The sequence below is a fragment of the Copadichromis virginalis genome, linkage group LG23 (assembly GCF_057382275.1).
Source record: "Copadichromis virginalis isolate Kocher_CV1m ecotype Utaka linkage group LG23, C_Virginalis_male_GT1.1, whole genome shotgun sequence".
Lineage (NCBI taxonomy): Eukaryota > Metazoa > Chordata > Actinopteri > Cichliformes > Cichlidae > Copadichromis > Copadichromis virginalis.
Window position 1 is genome coordinate 2,094,152 of NC_140639.1, and position 17,901 is coordinate 2,112,052.

Below are 17,901 nucleotides of genomic sequence, written 5' to 3' on the forward strand. Positions count from 1 at the left end.
ATGTACGTCACCGGAGTGACACAAAACTCCCACAATGCAATGTTACGTAGACCTCAGCTAAACAACAAGCCGCACCTGAGCCTGAATGGTTTTAAATAGCCGGTCCGGATCGTCTGCCCCCGCTGTTTCTGTCCGGAGGTGGTCTGCCGGAGCTGGCTCGTTTTAGGTATGCTGTCCCGACAAATATGAGCGGATAGCCCTTAGCTAAGTAAGCTAACGGTAGTTATCATTGGCTGCTTCTAATTTAGCACAAATAAGCGTCTTTGAAGACATTTAGCTACAAATGAATCTCGGAAGCATGTTAGAGTCTCGTAACTGGTTAATAATGAGTTGTGCTGTTACTCTGAGGTAATTAGTGCTTTTGAAACTAGCACTGATTCGGTGTAGTTGGGGCTAAATGTTCTGCTTATTTAAAGTTGAGTAATCGATTTGTTTTGCAGTGCACAGTTAGCAGGTGAGCACTGAAACTGCTGCTTTTAGCCTGCTACAACTTCAAGATGGCGACTTAACAACATTTTTTTTTAAAAACAACTTCTTGCTTTTATCATTTTAAAACTTAAATCAGAAAAACACCCCGTCTTTACTCTAATTTTCTGCGTCCACCTAAAATGTGACCACAAAAACGAAACAAAGCAACAAAAGGCCAAAGGAGCTTGGAAAGACAAGCGTCTGGACTTCTTTAAGTTGCTTGAAGACGTCTCACCTCTCATCCGAGAAGCTTCTTCAGTTCTGAACTTCAAGCAACTTAAAGAAGTGCAGACGCTTTTCTTTCCAAGCTCCTTAGACTACGATGACTGAGAACCTTCACAGACATAAAGCAACAAAAGTGGGCACAATATAATTCTCATGGTCCTCCTGCTCGACCATCCCAGATGTACCTAAAAGTTTTATGCTCCAAATTGTATTAATATATACAGATTTCTGTGAAGTTTAAAGCTTTTATAAGATGCTTTTCTAGATAATTTTATTAGAAAAATGGGGTTTCCAGCAGGTTTGTTCACACTTTGAAATCTGAGGCAATGTTTGAACTTGGACAGCTCAAAAAGTATTAAAGATAAAAGTCTGATGTATCCTTTGGGCTTTCTTACCATAAAAATGAAGCACTAGTTAGGAACGGGTACTTTAAAAGTGTCAAAGCGGTCCTGTGAAGTCCCGTGTTTGAGCACAAACTAATACATTCATGTTGCAAAAGAGTGATCATTTCCAAACAGTATAAAGTCAAACTTCACAGTAATGCAAAATAAAACATGTAAAACACTTTTAACTTTAAATTCTTCATCAAAATCTCCATATTTTTACTCAACTGTGATGCTGGTTGAGTAAATATGACAAAAACAAAAATGTCAGCACATAGTGTGATACAAATAAAACGCCATCCTAGAGTTTTCAGATGGTACTCTGTAGGACTGCCTGATTTTTGTTCAACTTTAGATTTTTTTGATGTGTTGGTTCCAAATTACATATCTTGATTTATTTTTTATGATGGGGGTGGACTATTGTAAAATCTAAATATCTTAAAACACAAAAATTTCACAGCGTTCATTTTATATATCCAAAACTTGGTCCATAAAAACTTTTAGGCAAAGATTGTGGTTGCAAAGAAAGTGTTATCACAATGGGATGACTTTTACATTGTCTCGATTAAACTGCTTGTTTATTTATTAACTCCCTTGTTTGTATTGCACAGCTGTGTCCTCCCACTCTGCGGTTGAGGGTTCAGGGTCCAGGATGGATCCCGACTATGAACATCGCCTCCTACGCCAAATTAACACCGAGAATGACATCTTTGTGAGTCGTTCGCTTAGTTTCTCCTCCTCTTCCTAGTTTTCATCATTAATAATATGATAAAGTGTCATTTTTTCCATCCCTTCATCTGATTTGAAATTTGCTTTATTAATTTATTCCTTGTAGAGAATTATTCTTTTATCTACTCCGATATTGTAACCACATTGGCTGTAGTATGGGAACTTAATAAAGATGTGCATCAGTGCTGAATGTGTGACATTATTAAGTTAGATCTTAGATGACGTAATCACTAACAAACCTCTGTGTTCATAAACGTACATACTTAATGATAAATGTTTGTGTTGCAGAAACTGCAGAACAGTCGGACACCCGCCGGCTCACCACTGTCCTCGCCCACTAAGCTTGGAGACCGATTCATACCTACCAGAGCGGGGGCAAACTGGAATATCAACTTTCACAGGATCAACGTGAGGCTGTGTTTTAAGTTTTGGGTTTTTGTAAGAGAGCTGTGTGGACACACCCAGTGGTTCAAGTTCTAATTCTGATGTTGTGGAAATTTTTTTTGTTTTGTTTTGTCACTTTAAGTCTTTAAAATTCTTGAAAGAGCATCTCAGAGCACTTCTGTGTTTTATTTAAGCAGCGAAAATAGCCGACAGTAGGGAAACTGTCTCAGTGTCCACAGCTGGTGAGGTCGCTCCTCTCTGGGCTTTGACAGCAACTTCATGAATTAGTGGAAATTAAATAGTCGTGTAAGTCGGCTGGTTCGGGTTATGGAGGGAAGACTCAGATTTACTGTTTCATATTTTCTAAAGTTGTGATGTTTGTTTTCCAAATGTTTAAAATGGTAAAAATGAAGGCGAACCCTTGAATGATGATTGCTTGGTTTGTTGTGTGAAATAATTTACAGTGTAAATGTTATAAATTGATCAATAATCTTTATGATTTATGTGCAGGAAAATGAGAAGTCACCGACTGTGAACAAAAAAACAAAGGATGCCTCTTCTGACAATATCAAAGGTGAATATGTTTTGAAATTGTCTAAATTTTGCTGTTTCCTTGTTATTCTTTTATACCTGCACATGAATCAAATATCACTGCTGTCGTCGCTGTAGCAGACGGGCTGGCCTACTCTGCTTTGCTGAAGAATGAGCTGTTGGGAGCAGGAATAGAAAAGATCCAAGATCCCCAGACGGAGGACAGACGTCTGCAATCGTCCCCGCCCGAGAAGAGGAGTCTCTTCTCTGTATGGAAGTCTCAGATTCTCTCGGTCATCCATGTTTGTGCTCTGATCAGACCTCTGTTTGCTCTAATGATGCACCTTTACTTTTCAGTACTCGCTCAACACCAAAAGCTTGTCATCAGAAGACGGCGCCAACGTCTCTCCCTACTCGTTATCACCCGTCAGCAATAAAAGGTAAGAGCGCTGTTTGAGCTCTAAAGTTTGAGATCATCCCTGCACTTTGGAGTCACGTTATACCTGAACTTCCTGTTGCAGTCAGAAGTTGTTGCGTTCACCAAGGAAGCCAACTCGCAAGATCTCCAAGATTCCCTTTAAAGTCCTGGATGCTCCAGAGCTGCAGGATGACTTTTATCTTAACCTGGTGGACTGGTCGGCTCTCAATATGCTCAGTGTGGGGCTGGGCACGTGTGTTTACCTGTGGAGCGCATGCACCAGCCAGGTACCGATACTGGAGTGTAAATTTCTGTTTGTTGTTGCTGTGCTGTGCAACAGTGACTCACTAGCTAAGTGTCCTCAGGTGACCAGACTGTGCGATTTGTCAGTAGAGGGCGACTCTGTCACATCGGTCGGATGGTCTGAAAGGGTAAGTACACGTAGCAGACTACTGTCAAAGAAACCTGTTAGTTGTTTTTTGTTATTAAGAAGATGCTTTGCACTTTGTTTTTAGGGTAACCTTGTAGCCGTGGGAACTCACAAAGGCTATGTTCAGATCTGGGATGCTGCTGCTGGCAAAAAGCTTTTTGCCTTGGAGGGCCACACAGCCAGAGTTGGTGAGTTAGTGTGATCGTGGCTTCAGAAATGATCCTAAAGGAATACTTGAAAAATCAGCCAGGATAAAGTTGAGACATCTTGGAGGTCATTCAAGCGGAGCAACTAAGACTGTCTAAGCTGAGGCTTAAGTTAAAGTTACTCTGATTACAGGAGCTCTGGCTTGGAACGCCGACCAGTTGTCTTCGGGAAGCCGAGATCGTATGATCCTCCAGCGAGACGCGCGGACGCCTCCGCTGCAGTCAGAGAGGCGCCTGCAGGGACACAGACAGGAAGTGTGCGGTTTGAAGTGGAGCACTGACCATCAGCTGCTCGCCTCTGGTGGAAATGACAACAAGGTAGTTTTGTTTTTTATGATGATATTGATATTTAATCAACCACAAAGACTGTACGGATTTGCTTTGCTCACTGATGATGTGTTCGATTTGTGGTCTTAGCTGTTGGTGTGGAACCACTCGTCGCTCAGTCCCATGCAGACGTACATCGATCACCTGGCTGCAGTTAAAGCCATCGCCTGGTCCCCCCATCAGCACGGCCTGCTGGCCTCGGGCGGCGGCACCGCCGACCGCTGCATTAGATTTTGGAATACCCTGACATCGCAGCCGCTGCAGTGCATGGACACCGGCTCTCAGGTCTGCAACCTGGCCTGGTCCAAACATGCTAATGAGCTGGTAAGAGACCCCACATGCACAGTGGATGTGCTGTCCGCGGATTTATTACCATTTGTAATTGTGAAGACACTGATTAAAAATGTAGGTCAGCAGCGATGCGTTAAGAGTAGGGATGGGTATTGTTTAGGTTTTATCCAATACCGGTGCCAAACCGGTACTTTTGAAACGGTGCCGGTGCTTAAACGGTGCTTAAAGAACGGAAAACACAAACTTTGTCCAAAAACCTCTCATGTTTTTTTTCTGCAGTTTTGGGGCATATATGGCATCACTCTTGGCTGGAAGCAGTGCTTAAACAATGGAAAAAAACACAAACTTTGTCCAAAAACCTCTCATGTTTAACTGTTTTCCACTTTTTCTTTGGTCATTTTAGCCTTTTTGGCCAGGGTGAAGGGAGTATCTGCCATCACACAAGAAGACAGCCGCATGTAGCTATGATGATGTTTGCTAGTTCACCTTACATGCATTAATGTAATAACGTGGTTAGCCTACTCAACGTAAATTAGCTACTCGCCCAGAGAAGAACGGCTGCTGCTGCATCATCATCCTCATCATTTCTGCTACACTGGCAGGGCTAGGGGCCAGGACTCTCCTCTTCGTGTTTTTGGGGGATGTTGCTAACTCCGGGTCCGATAACAGGCACCACACCCGCAGTAGATGCGCTCGGTGTGAGGTCTCGCAGCAAGCTATCAAATACGGCGCATTTCTCGGCTTTTAACAAAATGCTATACGTCGCCAGGTGTTTCATCGGATTCGAGGAGTTACCTCCTTTGACAGTATCACAGTATCAGCTTAAAGCACTTGTTGCTGCTGAGTTTGCATCTTTTGCTGTGAAGTACAGCCAGACTTTTGACCGCTTCGCCTTGGACATTTTTAATCTGTAGCTCTGCTCTAAAAGAACGTACGTACCTGGCCCCGCCTACTATCCTTGGAAAGGTAAAATGATTGGCTAGAATCCAAAGTGTGTGACATCTCAGGGGAAAAAAAGCACCGAAATGTGCGCTGCTTTTCGGTCTGGTTACTACCGTTTATGTCATTATGGCAACGGATACCGGTACCCATCCCTAGTTAAGAGCATTTTCTGAAGTCGATTGGATACATGTACAGAGCTGTTCTGATTGGCCAGCTCCAGGGGCTTCTGCATGGATCGACCTCAGCTCTATAATCATGAGTGAGGGAGATTAAAACTCAACTCTGTTTCGTTGCATGTAAAATTAGCGTAAACCTACGAGTGCAGAATGAATCCTGTTTTGTGTGTTTTATTGAAAATGACAAACTTCAGAATTAAGAATAGCTGCAAAATTACTGATTTGTCGTTGCTGGACCCAAAACTGGCAGGTAGGTGAGTCTTACTGTCACATAAGGTAACTGTCATGTTTGATTTAATGTGAACTTTAAATACACAGATAAAGAGATTAATCATTTTGTATTAGTGATGAGCAGGATGACAGATTCTGTCAGGCAGGAGTCTCGTACTTTATTCTTCAGCAGTCATGCTCTTTATTATTAAGGACGTGATTTATATCTTTAGTGATCCTCCCCCAACCCACTCAATCACTGACTCTTCAGATATCTTCTGGGGGGAAGATGGATGGAGCATGCTAATCATCTTTCCAGCCCTTTTAATGACATTTTGAATTTGTGATCCGAGCTTGACACAAAGGTTATCCGTTATGGAGAATGGGTTCAACAGTTACCCCATAAAACGGTAACATAATGGTTTGGACCTGTGCAGAGGGAAGGATAGTGGAAGACTACAGAGAAGGTTCGTGGATGCAGTGGAGGAGGAAATGCAGAGGGTTGGTGCGACAGAGGATGCTGGGGATAGGCTGAGATGAGGCAGATGATCTGCTGTGGCGACCCCGAAAGAAAGAAGAGGTTTTCAGAGATTAAGCTCGCTGTTAATTCAGCTATATCGCCTTTACATACTGTGATGGCCACACCCATGACTGCACTCTAAAAGTCGGTAACTCTGATGTATTCTTTATTTCTTCATTAATAATAATAACACACTTCAGTTTGCAGTAAGTTTATTGTTTGGTTTGGATACATTTGTTTGTAAGCGCGCACATTTAGTTTGCTTATGTATTTATACCAATTTATTTCTGATTCTTGGTTTGATTTTTGTATAGTCTTTGTCTGGCCTCCCTCACCGATCGTGGCAGGTAAGAAACAGGTAAAGGAAACAAAAGGTGGCGTTTAAAGCAGTGAAATGCATAGAGGGGATGATTGGACCGCACCACCACCTCCTGCTGAAGGGGGAGAAAGTGTGTTTTCTTTAGTTAAATGTTTGAGTAGGGATGGGTACCGGTGTCCGGTGCCATGATGGCACCGGTTCTGACATAAACGGTAGTAACCAGACCGAAAAGCAGCGCACATTTCGGTGCTTTATTTCGGTGCTTTTTTTTCCTGAGCTGTGATACACTTCTAGCCAATCATTTTACGTTTCCGAGAATAGTAGGCGGGCCCAGGTACGTACGTTCTGTTAGCGCAGAGCTACAGATTAAAAATGTCCAAGGCGAAGCGGTCAAAAGTCTGGCTGTACTTCACAGCAAAAGATGCAAACTCAGCAGCAACAAGTGCTTTAAGCTGATACTGTGATACTGTCAAAGGAGGTAACACCTCGAATCCGATGAAACACCTGGCAACGCATAGCGTTTTTTTTTTAAAAGCCCAGAAATGTGCCGTATTTGATAGCTTGCTGCGAGACCTCACACCGAGCGCATCTACTGCGGGTGGGTTGCCTGTTATGCAACATCCCCCAAAAACACGAAGAGGAGAGTCCTGGCCCCTAGCCCTGCCAGTGTAGCAGAATGATGAGAATGATGATGCAGCAGCAGCCGTTCTTCTCTGTGTGAGTAGCTTAATGTTGTTCGTGTGTAATTTACGTTGAGTAGGCTAACCACGTTATTACATTAATGCATGTAAGGTGAACTAGCAAACACCATCATAGCTACATGCGGCTGTCTTCTTGTTTGATGGCAGATACTCCCTTCACCCTGGCCAAAAAGGCTAAAATGACCAAAGAAAAAGTGGAAAACAGTTAAACATGAGAGGTTTTTGGACAAAGTTTGTGTTTTTTTCCATTGTTTAAGCACTGCTTCCAGCCAAGAGTGATGCCATATATGCCCCATAGCTGCAGAAAAGGCTAACATTGTTATCTTTTTACAAAAACCAGCTGAACATGAGAAGTTTTTGGACCAATTTTGTGTTCTCCATTCTTTAAGCACCAGTTTGAGCACCGTTTGAGCACCGGCACCGTTTCAAAAGTACCGATTTGGCACCGGTATCGGATAAAACCTAAACGATACCCATCCCTATGTTTGAGTTTAGGGTTTAGTTTTGATTTTCTTCTTTGGTGTTTAGTTTATTAACAAACTGGACTGTGCTGCATCGTTTTGTGGTTTGTTTACTTCTGTTGTGTCATAGTGGTCTGATCAGCCATTATATGTGTGTCATTTCCTGTTTAGGTCACTCATGTTTGTTGAGGTCACAGTTCACTGTTTCTTTGACTTCTTTCATGAGCTCAACATTTACTGTTTGTAAATAAATGAAAACCCATTTTCGGATCATTCCTGTGACTCCTGCTTTTTCAGCTCGGTCCATCACACATACATGAACTGGAGTTCGCTGTTAAAAACAACAAAAAGCAAACAAATGCTTTTCTTTTTCAGGTAAGCACCCACGGATACTCTCAGAATCAAATCTTGGTGTGGAAATATCCAGCTCTCACTCAGGTGGCCAAGCTTACAGGACACTCCTACCGAGTGCTCTACCTGGTCAGTCTGGGGTTTTTTTCTCTCCACTGATAATATAAATGGCCTGTATTTATATAGCGCTTTACTTTAAATAAGAACATTATTGAGATAAAATTCGAATGACTTGTTGTACTCTCTAGGCCATGTCTCCAGACGGTGAGGCGATCGTGACGGGAGCTGGAGACGAGACTTTACGCTTCTGGAACGTTTTCAATAAAACGCGCTCGACAAAGGTGAGAAAGCATCGACAACAAACCCCGCCCATTTTAATACCTGCTGAAAACATTAACCAAGTTTCTTCATTTTTTGTTTCAGGAATCTGTATCAGTTTTAAATCTCTTCAAGAGGATACGGTGACTTTAAGCACCTTTTTTTTTTAAAGAAATAAAATCCTGCCATCATCGGCGGATAGCTCAGCCGCCCGGTGCTAAAGACATAAAGTACAATCAGAGGCTTATTGTGAGTTTTCTTTTCACAAAGGGAATGACAGCAACACCTAGTTTTATTTTTTAAAATTGTGTGAAAAATTCTTTTGCACCTGCTGTGAGTGTATTATTTGTATTGTATGCTTAAAAAATGTAAAAGTGGGTGGGTTTTTTTTTTCTTTCTTTTTTGTCAGTATACAAAAGTAGAAATCACAAGCCTTAAGAATATTGGTATCATCTGAAATGTGTTTTGTTTACCTCAGATTTAATTTATTTAACACACTTATTATACAAAAGACATTCAGAGACTTATTTTTACACCATTGTTCATAGGATGGAGGTTTGGAGTGATTTAATGACATATTATACTATGAATAAATAAAAAAACAAGCACCATGGTTATTGTGACCTTTGGACTGTGGTTGAGAGGAGGTGACTGAGTACACAAAGTCTAATGCTGTGCATTTAGACGTCTACTGAATTGCTGATTATTTGCAGTAAAACAAATAAAAGATACTCAGGAGCCACTTTCTGACTTTGTGTTTATTTATTTATTTTTCACAACTTGTACAGCGTGGATGGAAAACCCGCCAGTGCATTCAGAATTGTTATAATTTCTTCGCGGCATAAATTGAACAAGCTGCTGGAAACATTCCTCAGAGATTCTGGTAAACTTGTTGCAGTGTTTAAGAAAAAACAACCAAACAGTTTTAGATCATTCGAGTTTTGTGATGTGGCGCGTTATCCTCCCCAGACGCAACCATCAGAAGATGAGTACACTGTGGTCATAAGGGAATATGGTCAGCAGCAGAACTCGGGTAGGCTGTCGCATTTAAGTGATGCACAACTGATACTTCTGGACCCGGTGTGCCGAGATGATATTCCTCACACCACCACACCACCATCAACCAGCCTGAACCACTTGCACGGGGCAGGGCGATGCCATGCTTTCATGTTGTTTGCACCAAACTCTTTACCGTGTGAATGTGAAAGCAAAAATTGAGCCTGATCAGACCGGACAAAGTTTTACCGAGCTTTTGTTGTTCACGTTTGATGAGCCAGTATGAATTAAAGCCTCAATTTCCTGTTCCTGGCTGATAGGCACAAAGTATGGTCTTCTGCTGCTCTAACTCATCTGCATTCAAAGGTGCTCTTCTGCATCCCTTGAGTGAAACGAGTTGTATTCCCTTGACCTCTGACATCAACACGGCAAATTCAAAGTCACTTAAATCACCTTTCGTCTCCATTCTGATGCTTGGGTTGAACTTCAGCAGGTTGTCATGAGCATGTGTATATATACCAAATGTCCCTGATTAGAAGTCATGTGAGTAGCAGATCAGATTTTGGGGTTGAACAGTGCAATAAATAACATGACAAACAACATCTTTTAAATTATCTCCACGTTTTAAAAATAAATGAATATTGGCTTCTGGATCATTACATGATTTTCATTATGTGAGATGTTTGTGTAAAATCAAAGCTAAGGCACAGTCTGTGCTGATGACAGCAAATGGCTGTAGTTGTAATTGCTCTCCAATCCAGCAGGTGGCGGTACTTTTTTCCTCTTCCTCTGTGGTCGTTGATCGGAAATGCTGTCGACAGGCGGGAACTTGAAAGTTTGAGTAGGTTTAGGTTAAACAATATTCCCGTTTTAGCGCCGTAAACTGTTTTTATTGAATTAAAGAGGCATCTTTCGTGGGAGCACGGTAAGTTGGAGGGACATCTGTGAATTACGTGCACTCATTAAGCTAACTACGCTGGCTGATGATAATAGTCTCCTGTTGTTGTTTCTAGCTTTAGCTCGTTACCCGCTGTTATTTGTCAGGATGGGAGACAGAAATCTTGTTCAGGACTTGAAACGCTGGGCGACAGAGGAGTTTGGGCTGCCCCCGGACAGGCTGCCTAATGACAGCTATTTTAAAACGTAGGTATCTACACTTATATGACCTGTCATCAATGTTATTACCTAACTTTTTAGCCTTGAACTAATGTTGATTGTTTTCCAGACTCTGTGTTGGGACGGGGAAGTCGATATGGAAATATGTCACCCAGCATGTTTTCCAGCAAAGGTGAGACTTTGCTCCCGCTTGCTTTTTGTTTTGTTTTATAAACCTTTTGATCACTAAATTATAACGAGAGCACGGCTCATTTCCTGTCCTCAAACATTTACTCAGGACTCTGGTTCATTACAAAAGAAAAAACATTTGTATGAATGGCCTGTTTTCTAAAATAAACTGCAACCTCTGACTGATTTCTGTCTTTTTAGGAATGTGAGGATCATGCGTGGCAATCTTCAGTGGTATCCTTTTTGGTCTTGACTTGATTTGCAAAGCTTCCAGCTTCTTTCCAACAGACTTTAAATTTCTCCCGGACCTGAATGTTACCTTTCTTTGTTATTTATTTGCTCTGTTATCCTTGACATTGTTATTAGGTATAAATCGCTTCAAGACAAAGAGGTAGGCTGCAACTTATTTCTTTTCCCCAGCAGTTATAATTTAGTTTAATTGTTAGTGATTGCGCTTCACAAAGTGGAGTGTCTGTAAAAGCTATGTTTGTGTTTACTGGTGTGCAGTCTTGTCAGGCTGAGGGCCAGAGTGAGGCTGCAAGGCGTAAAGATCTCCAGAAGAAGATAGAGCAGCTGAAAGAAGAGATTAGTCACCTGGACTCTCAGATGAGTGTTACAGAGGAGCAGATGGCCACACAAGGTTAGTCCATCATATACACTGTGGGCAGGACTTCCAGCCATTCCGCCATAATTTTCCTCCAGTCAGGGTTGTGAGGGGACTGGAGCCTGTCCTGCTGAGTGAGACGCAGTGCACATTGGACACTAACGCAGAGACAGCAACCGATCATTCTCACATTCACACCTATGCTCAATTCAAAATCATCAGTTGATGTGTTGTCACTACTTTGATTAGATGCAAACATGTCTGATGTTGTGTATGTTTGTTTCAAAAGGTACTGAGTTACACTTTGTGATTGTTTTCTTATATAAAGATAAAATAATTAAAGTTAAAATGAGAGAAGTTCTGAAAAAATATCTTTTTCACACATTTCACATGGTGACAGGTTCAGCTCAAATATATTAGTTATACCACAAAGTGCTGAAAAGGTTGAATCGGTGATATCAGTTTTCTCAACTTAATTTACATGGCTGTGAAAAGATCTTTCTTCTTTAACTTTTGTTGAGGGTGAACGGCAGAAATGGTTTTTCTCTACTATTTTGCCGTTTGCGTTTAATAGCTGCATTTTCTGCTGTGATTACACAGAGAGCTCTATCAGTCGAACCTGGGCCCAGGTGGAAGACGGCCAACGCAGAGAGCTGCTGCTTCAGGCTTTCAGGCAGCGCTGCATCTCGAGCTGCAAGGATCTTTCTGATGATGTCCAACAGATCAGTGTGCACTGCCAGGCTCTGGAACAGATGGCCAGGTAAGACAAAACATTTACTAATACATTTTAAGTGAAAATGAGCCGCGATGCCTTTTACATGTTTTTCTTTTTGTGTGTGTGTTTATTGCAGAAAAGCAGAAATTGAAGTGCTGTTTGATAAATCTTCTTGCAACAGCCTCAATGTCAAAGTGGCAACAGAGGCACAAGTTCTGGTAAAACATGCCCGAATCTGTATTTTACTTAAGTTTAAAATTTAGAATGTTTATCAGACAGAAATAGCAAATATAGCTGCTTTGGAGGGACTCTGTGTGTTTTCTATCCATCAGACAGACATTCAGACTTGGGGCCAATTTATAGTTACCAGTTAAATGGTAAATGGCCTGTATTTGTATAGCGCTTTACTAGTCCCTAAGGACCCCAAAGTGCTTTAACCAACCAGTCATCCACCCATTCACACACTGGTGTTAACCCAACATTACTTCACCTAACCTTACCTAATGTATGCTGGGAGAAATGTTAACATTCGCACAAATCTGGAATCAGTTGCTTACCGAGGCAACTGTAGCATATCAGCTGCTGACTTCATGAAATCATCCATTACTTTTGTTTTCTTTCTTTAGCGCGATGTGAGAGAGCTGTGTGACGACAGGGTCCACTTCTATCAGTCTTTACAAGAGTGCGAATCGAAAACACAGCACTCTGCAGCCACACAGTAAGGACCGCAGACTGTACTCGATTTAAGTTATTCAGCTTTTAAAATGTATTTAGTTTCTTGTTTGTTTGTTTTCCCTGTAGTATGACCCGTGAGCAGCGGACTGCTGTATTCCAGTACTGGCTGAGTGCTGTTGAGGTTGGTGTGTTTGTGTCTGATTTTACAAAATATTTTTGTATTTGTGTTAACACTGTCTTTAATTTTGACTTTGCATTAACACGCTGTTGCTTGTTGTGTCACCAGAACGTGTTGGGTACTTACCCTCCAAACCATGTTCTATCAGCGCTGCAGTATTTGGCTTCAAGAGAGCAGAAGGTATTGGAGGAGAAACTGTCGTCTCTGGACGTGACACGGGATGTAACTGCTCTGCAGTAAGGCAGTGACTGGGATCTTTCATTTCATGTTATGCTTCCAGATTTCCAGTGTAATGCATTTTAAAAATGTATTTATTTATTTTTTGACATGCAGGTTCCGCTATGAAAGCGATCACCTTCTGGATATGTCAGCAGAAGAGGAAAATGAGTTGCCACCAGTTAAAACCCTCTTAGAGGTGCGGTCACATTGCAGTATACCAATAGTAACGCAGACAAAACCATGTTCATACCATCATGATGAAAAATAGCACACCCCCTGTTAATTCTAACAGTTTACATATCAGGACATAATAAAGATAATCTGGTCTTAAAATGAGGTAAATACAAACAATAGCACATGTCATATTAAACCATATCATTGTTGATTTAACAAAAACTAATCCAAAATGCAGAAACAGTGTCAAAGGTTAAACACACCATATGATTCAGTAGCTTGTAGAACCAGCTTTAACAACAATGTCACATTTGCTGATGATCAGTGAATGAAATAAACAGAAGCAGTAAGAGTGGACTTATTTTTTCACACATTATGTCCTGATACATAAAATCTTGATCGAACCATGATCATCTCTTTCTTTTTCCTGGAATCTGCGATTGGTAACTTTTCATGCATAGACCCGCATGTGATTGTTGCTGCAGGCTGCTTGGGAAGAAGTGGAGCAGAACTTGGTGGAACTGGCCCAGACTCGCTCCAGAGTCCAGCAGCTCAAAAACCAGCTGCAAACCCGTAAGAAGGACGCTGAGCTCGAGGTGTCCAGTATTAGAGATGAGCTCCAGGATGATTCCTTGGCACTGTAAGTTCATTCCAATTCACTCTCTGCCTTTGCCATACATTTCATGTTTTTTTTGCAGTACTGCACCTTGGGAGTTGGGTTTCTGTGTGTGTGGGGGGGGCAACAAACAGCCACTGTTATTGTTGTTGTTTTTATCTGAACATTACAATGTTTTTAAACTTTGTATTTACATCCTGTTTGAAAACAGCTATGTGAGCTCATTTTAATTAGTGGTAATATCTTTAGAGGCAATAATTTTGTCACGTCTTCTACATGCTTTTTATTTTCCTTGCGCTCTGAACTGTTAGATCAGCTCTCGAGGTGGAACTGCAGTGTGTGATGCAGGCAGCCGCCAGGGATTATATCAGAGACCGCTGCATCCAACTTGACCAACATGCCCAAAGTCGACAGGAGGCGCTAAGAAGCCTTCGCAGGCAGTGGCAGAGCATACTGGACTTCAGACAACTAGTGGTGAGAGTTGACAGACAATATTTTGGGATGAAATATTTTCTACATGCATTATATATTGTAGATCTGTGGTCTAGATGGTTGCTAGGTGTGAGGAGACTGACTTTTTGTCAGCATTTGTCACATCATCGCAGCAATTTCCTAATGTTGTAAACCTGCTCAACATTTGGCAATAAAACCCTTTCTGATTCTGATCATAAAAATAATCATGTTCTGCTTTCTTGTTTTTATAGCTTCTCAGACAAGAGCAGATCAGAGGTCTGATTAAGGGGAACTCTACAGCCAAGACGCAGCTGATTCATCTTCACAGAGAGGTCAGGATCAATGACAGTGAAATATGTTTGATGAGAGGCTTCAGTCTGGGGTGAAAAACGAGAGTGACTAAAATTTAATTCTTATGGTTTTTTTTTTGTAGCACTCTGAGGATTTTAATCTTTGTGTTTTGTCTCAGTTAGAGGAATTCATCCAGGCAAAACTAGTGGCACAGTTTGAAGATGTGACCACTGCAGCCAACAGTCTAAGGAACGCTGTGTCTAAGGAGGCCAGACAGATGGGAACAGTTTCACTTCTTTCACTGGACCGCAGAACTATCGAAGGGTATGAGCATGTTGCTTGGTATCCCTCTATTTGCCTTGTTGGTGGTACATCTGTGGGCCCAGCTGCAGTGAATCAAAACAAAAACATATTTAATTGTTGTCCTTGTCCAGCGGTGACATTCGCTGACCAGAAATATAATTCCATTTTGTTTTGTTTAGTATGCAACGAATTCCTGCATCGTGGTTGTCCATCCATCGCTTGCGGTCCCCGACCTTCAGCAGCGTGTGTCAGAGTCTGGCATTCCCTCTGTACAAGGTGAGTTCTGGCATATAATATGTAAAGTATTGCAGTTTTACTGTTTTCTCTTTGATTCGGCTCGCTCTCACGCTCATGTTTTGCTACAGTTGCAATCTGTTTGTGATGATATGGTGATTAATTAGTGAAAATTGCAAATCTGTGTCCCTCCCTTACCATCTAAATACCACAGAAATTCATTTAATTACTTGCATTGAGAGCCCAGCCAGAAACTCATAGGTTTAAAACATTCTTTCACAAATTGCGACGTAGTTACTGCAGGTCAGTTGTTTATTGCAAATCGACAGGCAGTTGGAGTCGTCTCTTACAAATGAAGATTCAAGATTCTTTATTTGTCACGTGCATGGTTATACAGGTATAACACGCAGTGAAACTGGACCTGATAGGCTCCTCTGAAAGCTCTTCTGTTCAGCTGACTCCGAATGATTGCATCGTTCAGGCAGACTGTCCGTGTTCGTAAATTAGACACCGATTATTTGCAGACAACCTTTGCAGTCGCCTTGTGATTGAAGGTGGTTGCCAGAGTTTGGAAGTGTTGCACACTCAAACTCAGGGCGTCCAGTTGGAGTTGGTTGCTGAACGCTAAAAACATTCAATGCAGTCACTGGGCAACCACTTCATTCTTCCTTCCTTCCTTCCTTTGCTGAAAGGAGGTTGCTATGATGATCTTGCTTTAGTGTGACTGAGTCATTTGCTTCAGTAAAAGTAGATGTTAGTCAGTGGAGCATTGTTCTGAACTGGTGACATCATGATTTTGTGTTGTATTATTTTAAAATATTCAAATTGTAATTTCAGTCACTAAAACAAACAGTTTATTCAGTCATGCTGCCTGGGTAATGGCCTCCAAAGAAATCTTCTAAAGGGACTTAGTGACCGTCTCACTATCCTAACATCACTTATGTTTCCTGTGGATCTTTCTCAAATCATTTTCTACAAAATCAGTGTTTGCAGCCAATTCTTAAATGTGGCCTAAGTGATTGTAACGGACGGTCATTGATCGATGCTGAACCCCTCACAACCAGGGATGATAAAAATTGCATCTTTGAAAGTCAGTTTCACTGAGCAGAAGGAAAATAGAGTTCCATGTACCAAAGCTGCTGGGAGGTGTCCTTTTTCACTGTTTTATTTTTCCTCATATATTGCATACTAGTAACTTTTTTGACTTTCACACCCGACTTCAGGCTCCGGAGGAGTTGTGTTCCCGATCTCGCTCACAACAGCTTGAGCTGCGTTTTCTTCGTCAGTTACTTCAGCTTCACTCTGCCACTCTGCAGAAGATAAAGAAGGAAGCGGATCAGCTGGAGGCATCTGATCAAAAGGGTAACCAGGAGAACTTATCGGGAGATAAGAGATTTAAAGCATTTGGTTTAAACACAAATGAGGGCAGTGTTTGGTGTACACGTACTTAATATGTTGAGAAATTTCCTCAAAAAATAAAATGCTCAGTGGATTTTTAGTAACATACTGCTGTCTGTCTGCACTCTTAGCTCTCCTGTCCAGAGTCATGGAGGAGGACCAAAAGCTTCTTAAGTCTTTGGTACCAAGAGTCCGAGGGCTCACTCACCGCTGTGCACAGGGCCTTTCTTATGGGGACCAAGTCAAAACCGCCATCTCTTATTGGTGAGATGCATCTTTTAAACCGATAACCTGTTATCATTTTAATTGCTGCTTAATCGAGATTTCTCCTTTCTAATCTGGGTGTATTTTTACAAATTGAGATCTGGGAATTACCTAGAGTGATACGGTTACCTGAACAACATCTGCAAGTGAATGGACGAGTTATCACTAAAAGAGCATGTTTTAAACACTCATTAGAACTACTTCCTGGTTTAACCTTTAGACAATACTAAGATTATTCGTGCACACTTTTGTAAGTGTTTTTTCTTTCCAAATGTAAGTGATTTAGGCAGTTTTAATGATCTTTCATTGATTGTCTGACTAGGCTTTTGTTGCTGGAGTCCATTATGGAGAGATAAATGTACTTGCCATTTTTAACTGGTCTCCGTAATGCAATGGATAAATTACACCTGGTCAGTGATTCTGATTATTATTGACTTTTTTCTTTTTTTAAATGTAGAAGCTTAATCCAGGTACGGAAACTGACTGATAGTGGTTTAAGTCATCTAATTATAGTTTTGCAGCTCAAACTATTTCAAAAAAGACCAGCTTTCTTAATTCTTTGGTAGTAAATGAAGTCTTAAACCTTACTGTCAACTTGCCTATCTACAGACAGGTGATTACACCATTTCTAAATGACTTCATGGCTTGAATTAAAAAAAAAAAAAAAATTCATGCTAGTACATCTGAGGCCAATATCTAACTGAATTTATTGGCTCTAATTATTTTCCATTCATGCCCTTGCTCAGTAGTCCAGCGTCTCATTCTCTAGTTAACGTCCCTGTTTTGTGTGTTGTAGGTGGGAAAGGCCAGCCCAGCATGTCCTTCCCGAGGTCAGTAAAGGAGGACTGACTTTTCAGCAGTGGTTACAAAGGTGGAAACTAGCAGCAAAGTCCCCATAGTTTAATACTGTGATGGATTCCTTTCAGCACCTTTCAGTGGTAGAATGAACACTGTGTTGTAGATATTTAATGCACAAATTGTGTTTGTTTGTTTTTTCTCTCATTTGTCATCATTACTCCTAATGTCTTACCATGTGTAAATCAGTCACTAATAAACCCTTTCGAAGCAAAATACTTGTTCCTTTCTTCTTTGCTTCCTCATATCCAT

General features: G+C 41.3%; 2 protein-coding genes across 3 annotated transcripts; both read left to right on the forward strand.

Annotated features, from left to right (window-relative positions):
* Positions 1-8,626, forward strand: LOC146679920 (fizzy-related protein homolog). 2 transcript variants are annotated; one of them, XM_085448701.1, is made up of 14 exons: positions 1-166; positions 1,688-1,788; positions 2,094-2,213; positions 2,700-2,763; positions 2,859-2,989; positions 3,078-3,160; positions 3,242-3,425; positions 3,504-3,569; positions 3,654-3,756; positions 3,908-4,092; positions 4,192-4,425; positions 8,097-8,201; positions 8,321-8,413; positions 8,496-8,626. In XM_085448701.1, the coding sequence occupies exons 2-14, from the start codon at positions 1,729-1,731 to the stop codon at positions 8,535-8,537; spliced, it is 1,470 nt and encodes a 489-aa protein (XP_085304827.1). In that variant the 5' UTR covers positions 1-166; positions 1,688-1,728; the 3' UTR covers positions 8,538-8,626. The 2 variants fall into 2 exon arrangements, with proteins under 2 accessions (XP_085304827.1, XP_085304828.1); XM_085448702.1 differs by having other exon boundaries at positions 2,862-2,989.
* Positions 8,627-10,184: 1,558 nt separating this feature from the next.
* haus5 (HAUS augmin-like complex, subunit 5) lies at positions 10,185-17,859 on the forward strand. Its single transcript, XM_085448905.1, has 20 exons — positions 10,185-10,311; positions 10,400-10,529; positions 10,612-10,674; positions 10,872-10,904; positions 11,037-11,061; positions 11,178-11,310; positions 11,875-12,034; positions 12,126-12,207; positions 12,616-12,707; positions 12,791-12,845; positions 12,951-13,078; positions 13,176-13,257; positions 13,721-13,875; positions 14,163-14,325; positions 14,556-14,636; positions 14,774-14,919; positions 15,078-15,174; positions 16,356-16,494; positions 16,662-16,794; positions 17,591-17,859. The coding sequence occupies exons 2-20, from the start codon at positions 10,432-10,434 to the stop codon at positions 17,691-17,693; spliced, it is 1,968 nt and encodes a 655-aa protein (XP_085305031.1). The 5' UTR covers positions 10,185-10,311; positions 10,400-10,431; the 3' UTR covers positions 17,694-17,859.
* Positions 17,860-17,901: the final 42 nt, after the last annotated feature.

Coding starts and splice junctions, on each gene's coding strand:
- LOC146679920 (XM_085448701.1), top strand. CDS start 1,729: ATGGATCCCGACTATGAACATCGCCTCCTACGCCAAATTAACACCGAG. Junction 2,214..2,699: donor TCAACTTTCACAGGATCAAC/GTGAGGCTGTGT, acceptor ATTTATGTGCAG/GAAAATGAGAAGTCACCGAC. Junction 3,426..3,503: donor GGAGCGCATGCACCAGCCAG/GTACCGATACTG, acceptor AAGTGTCCTCAG/GTGACCAGACTGTGCGATTT.
- haus5 (XM_085448905.1), top strand. CDS start 10,432: ATGGGAGACAGAAATCTTGTTCAGGACTTGAAACGCTGGGCGACAGAG. Junction 10,530..10,611: donor AATGACAGCTATTTTAAAAC/GTAGGTATCTAC, acceptor ATTGTTTTCCAG/ACTCTGTGTTGGGACGGGGA. Junction 12,035..12,125: donor GCTCTGGAACAGATGGCCAG/GTAAGACAAAAC, acceptor TGTTTATTGCAG/AAAAGCAGAAATTGAAGTGC.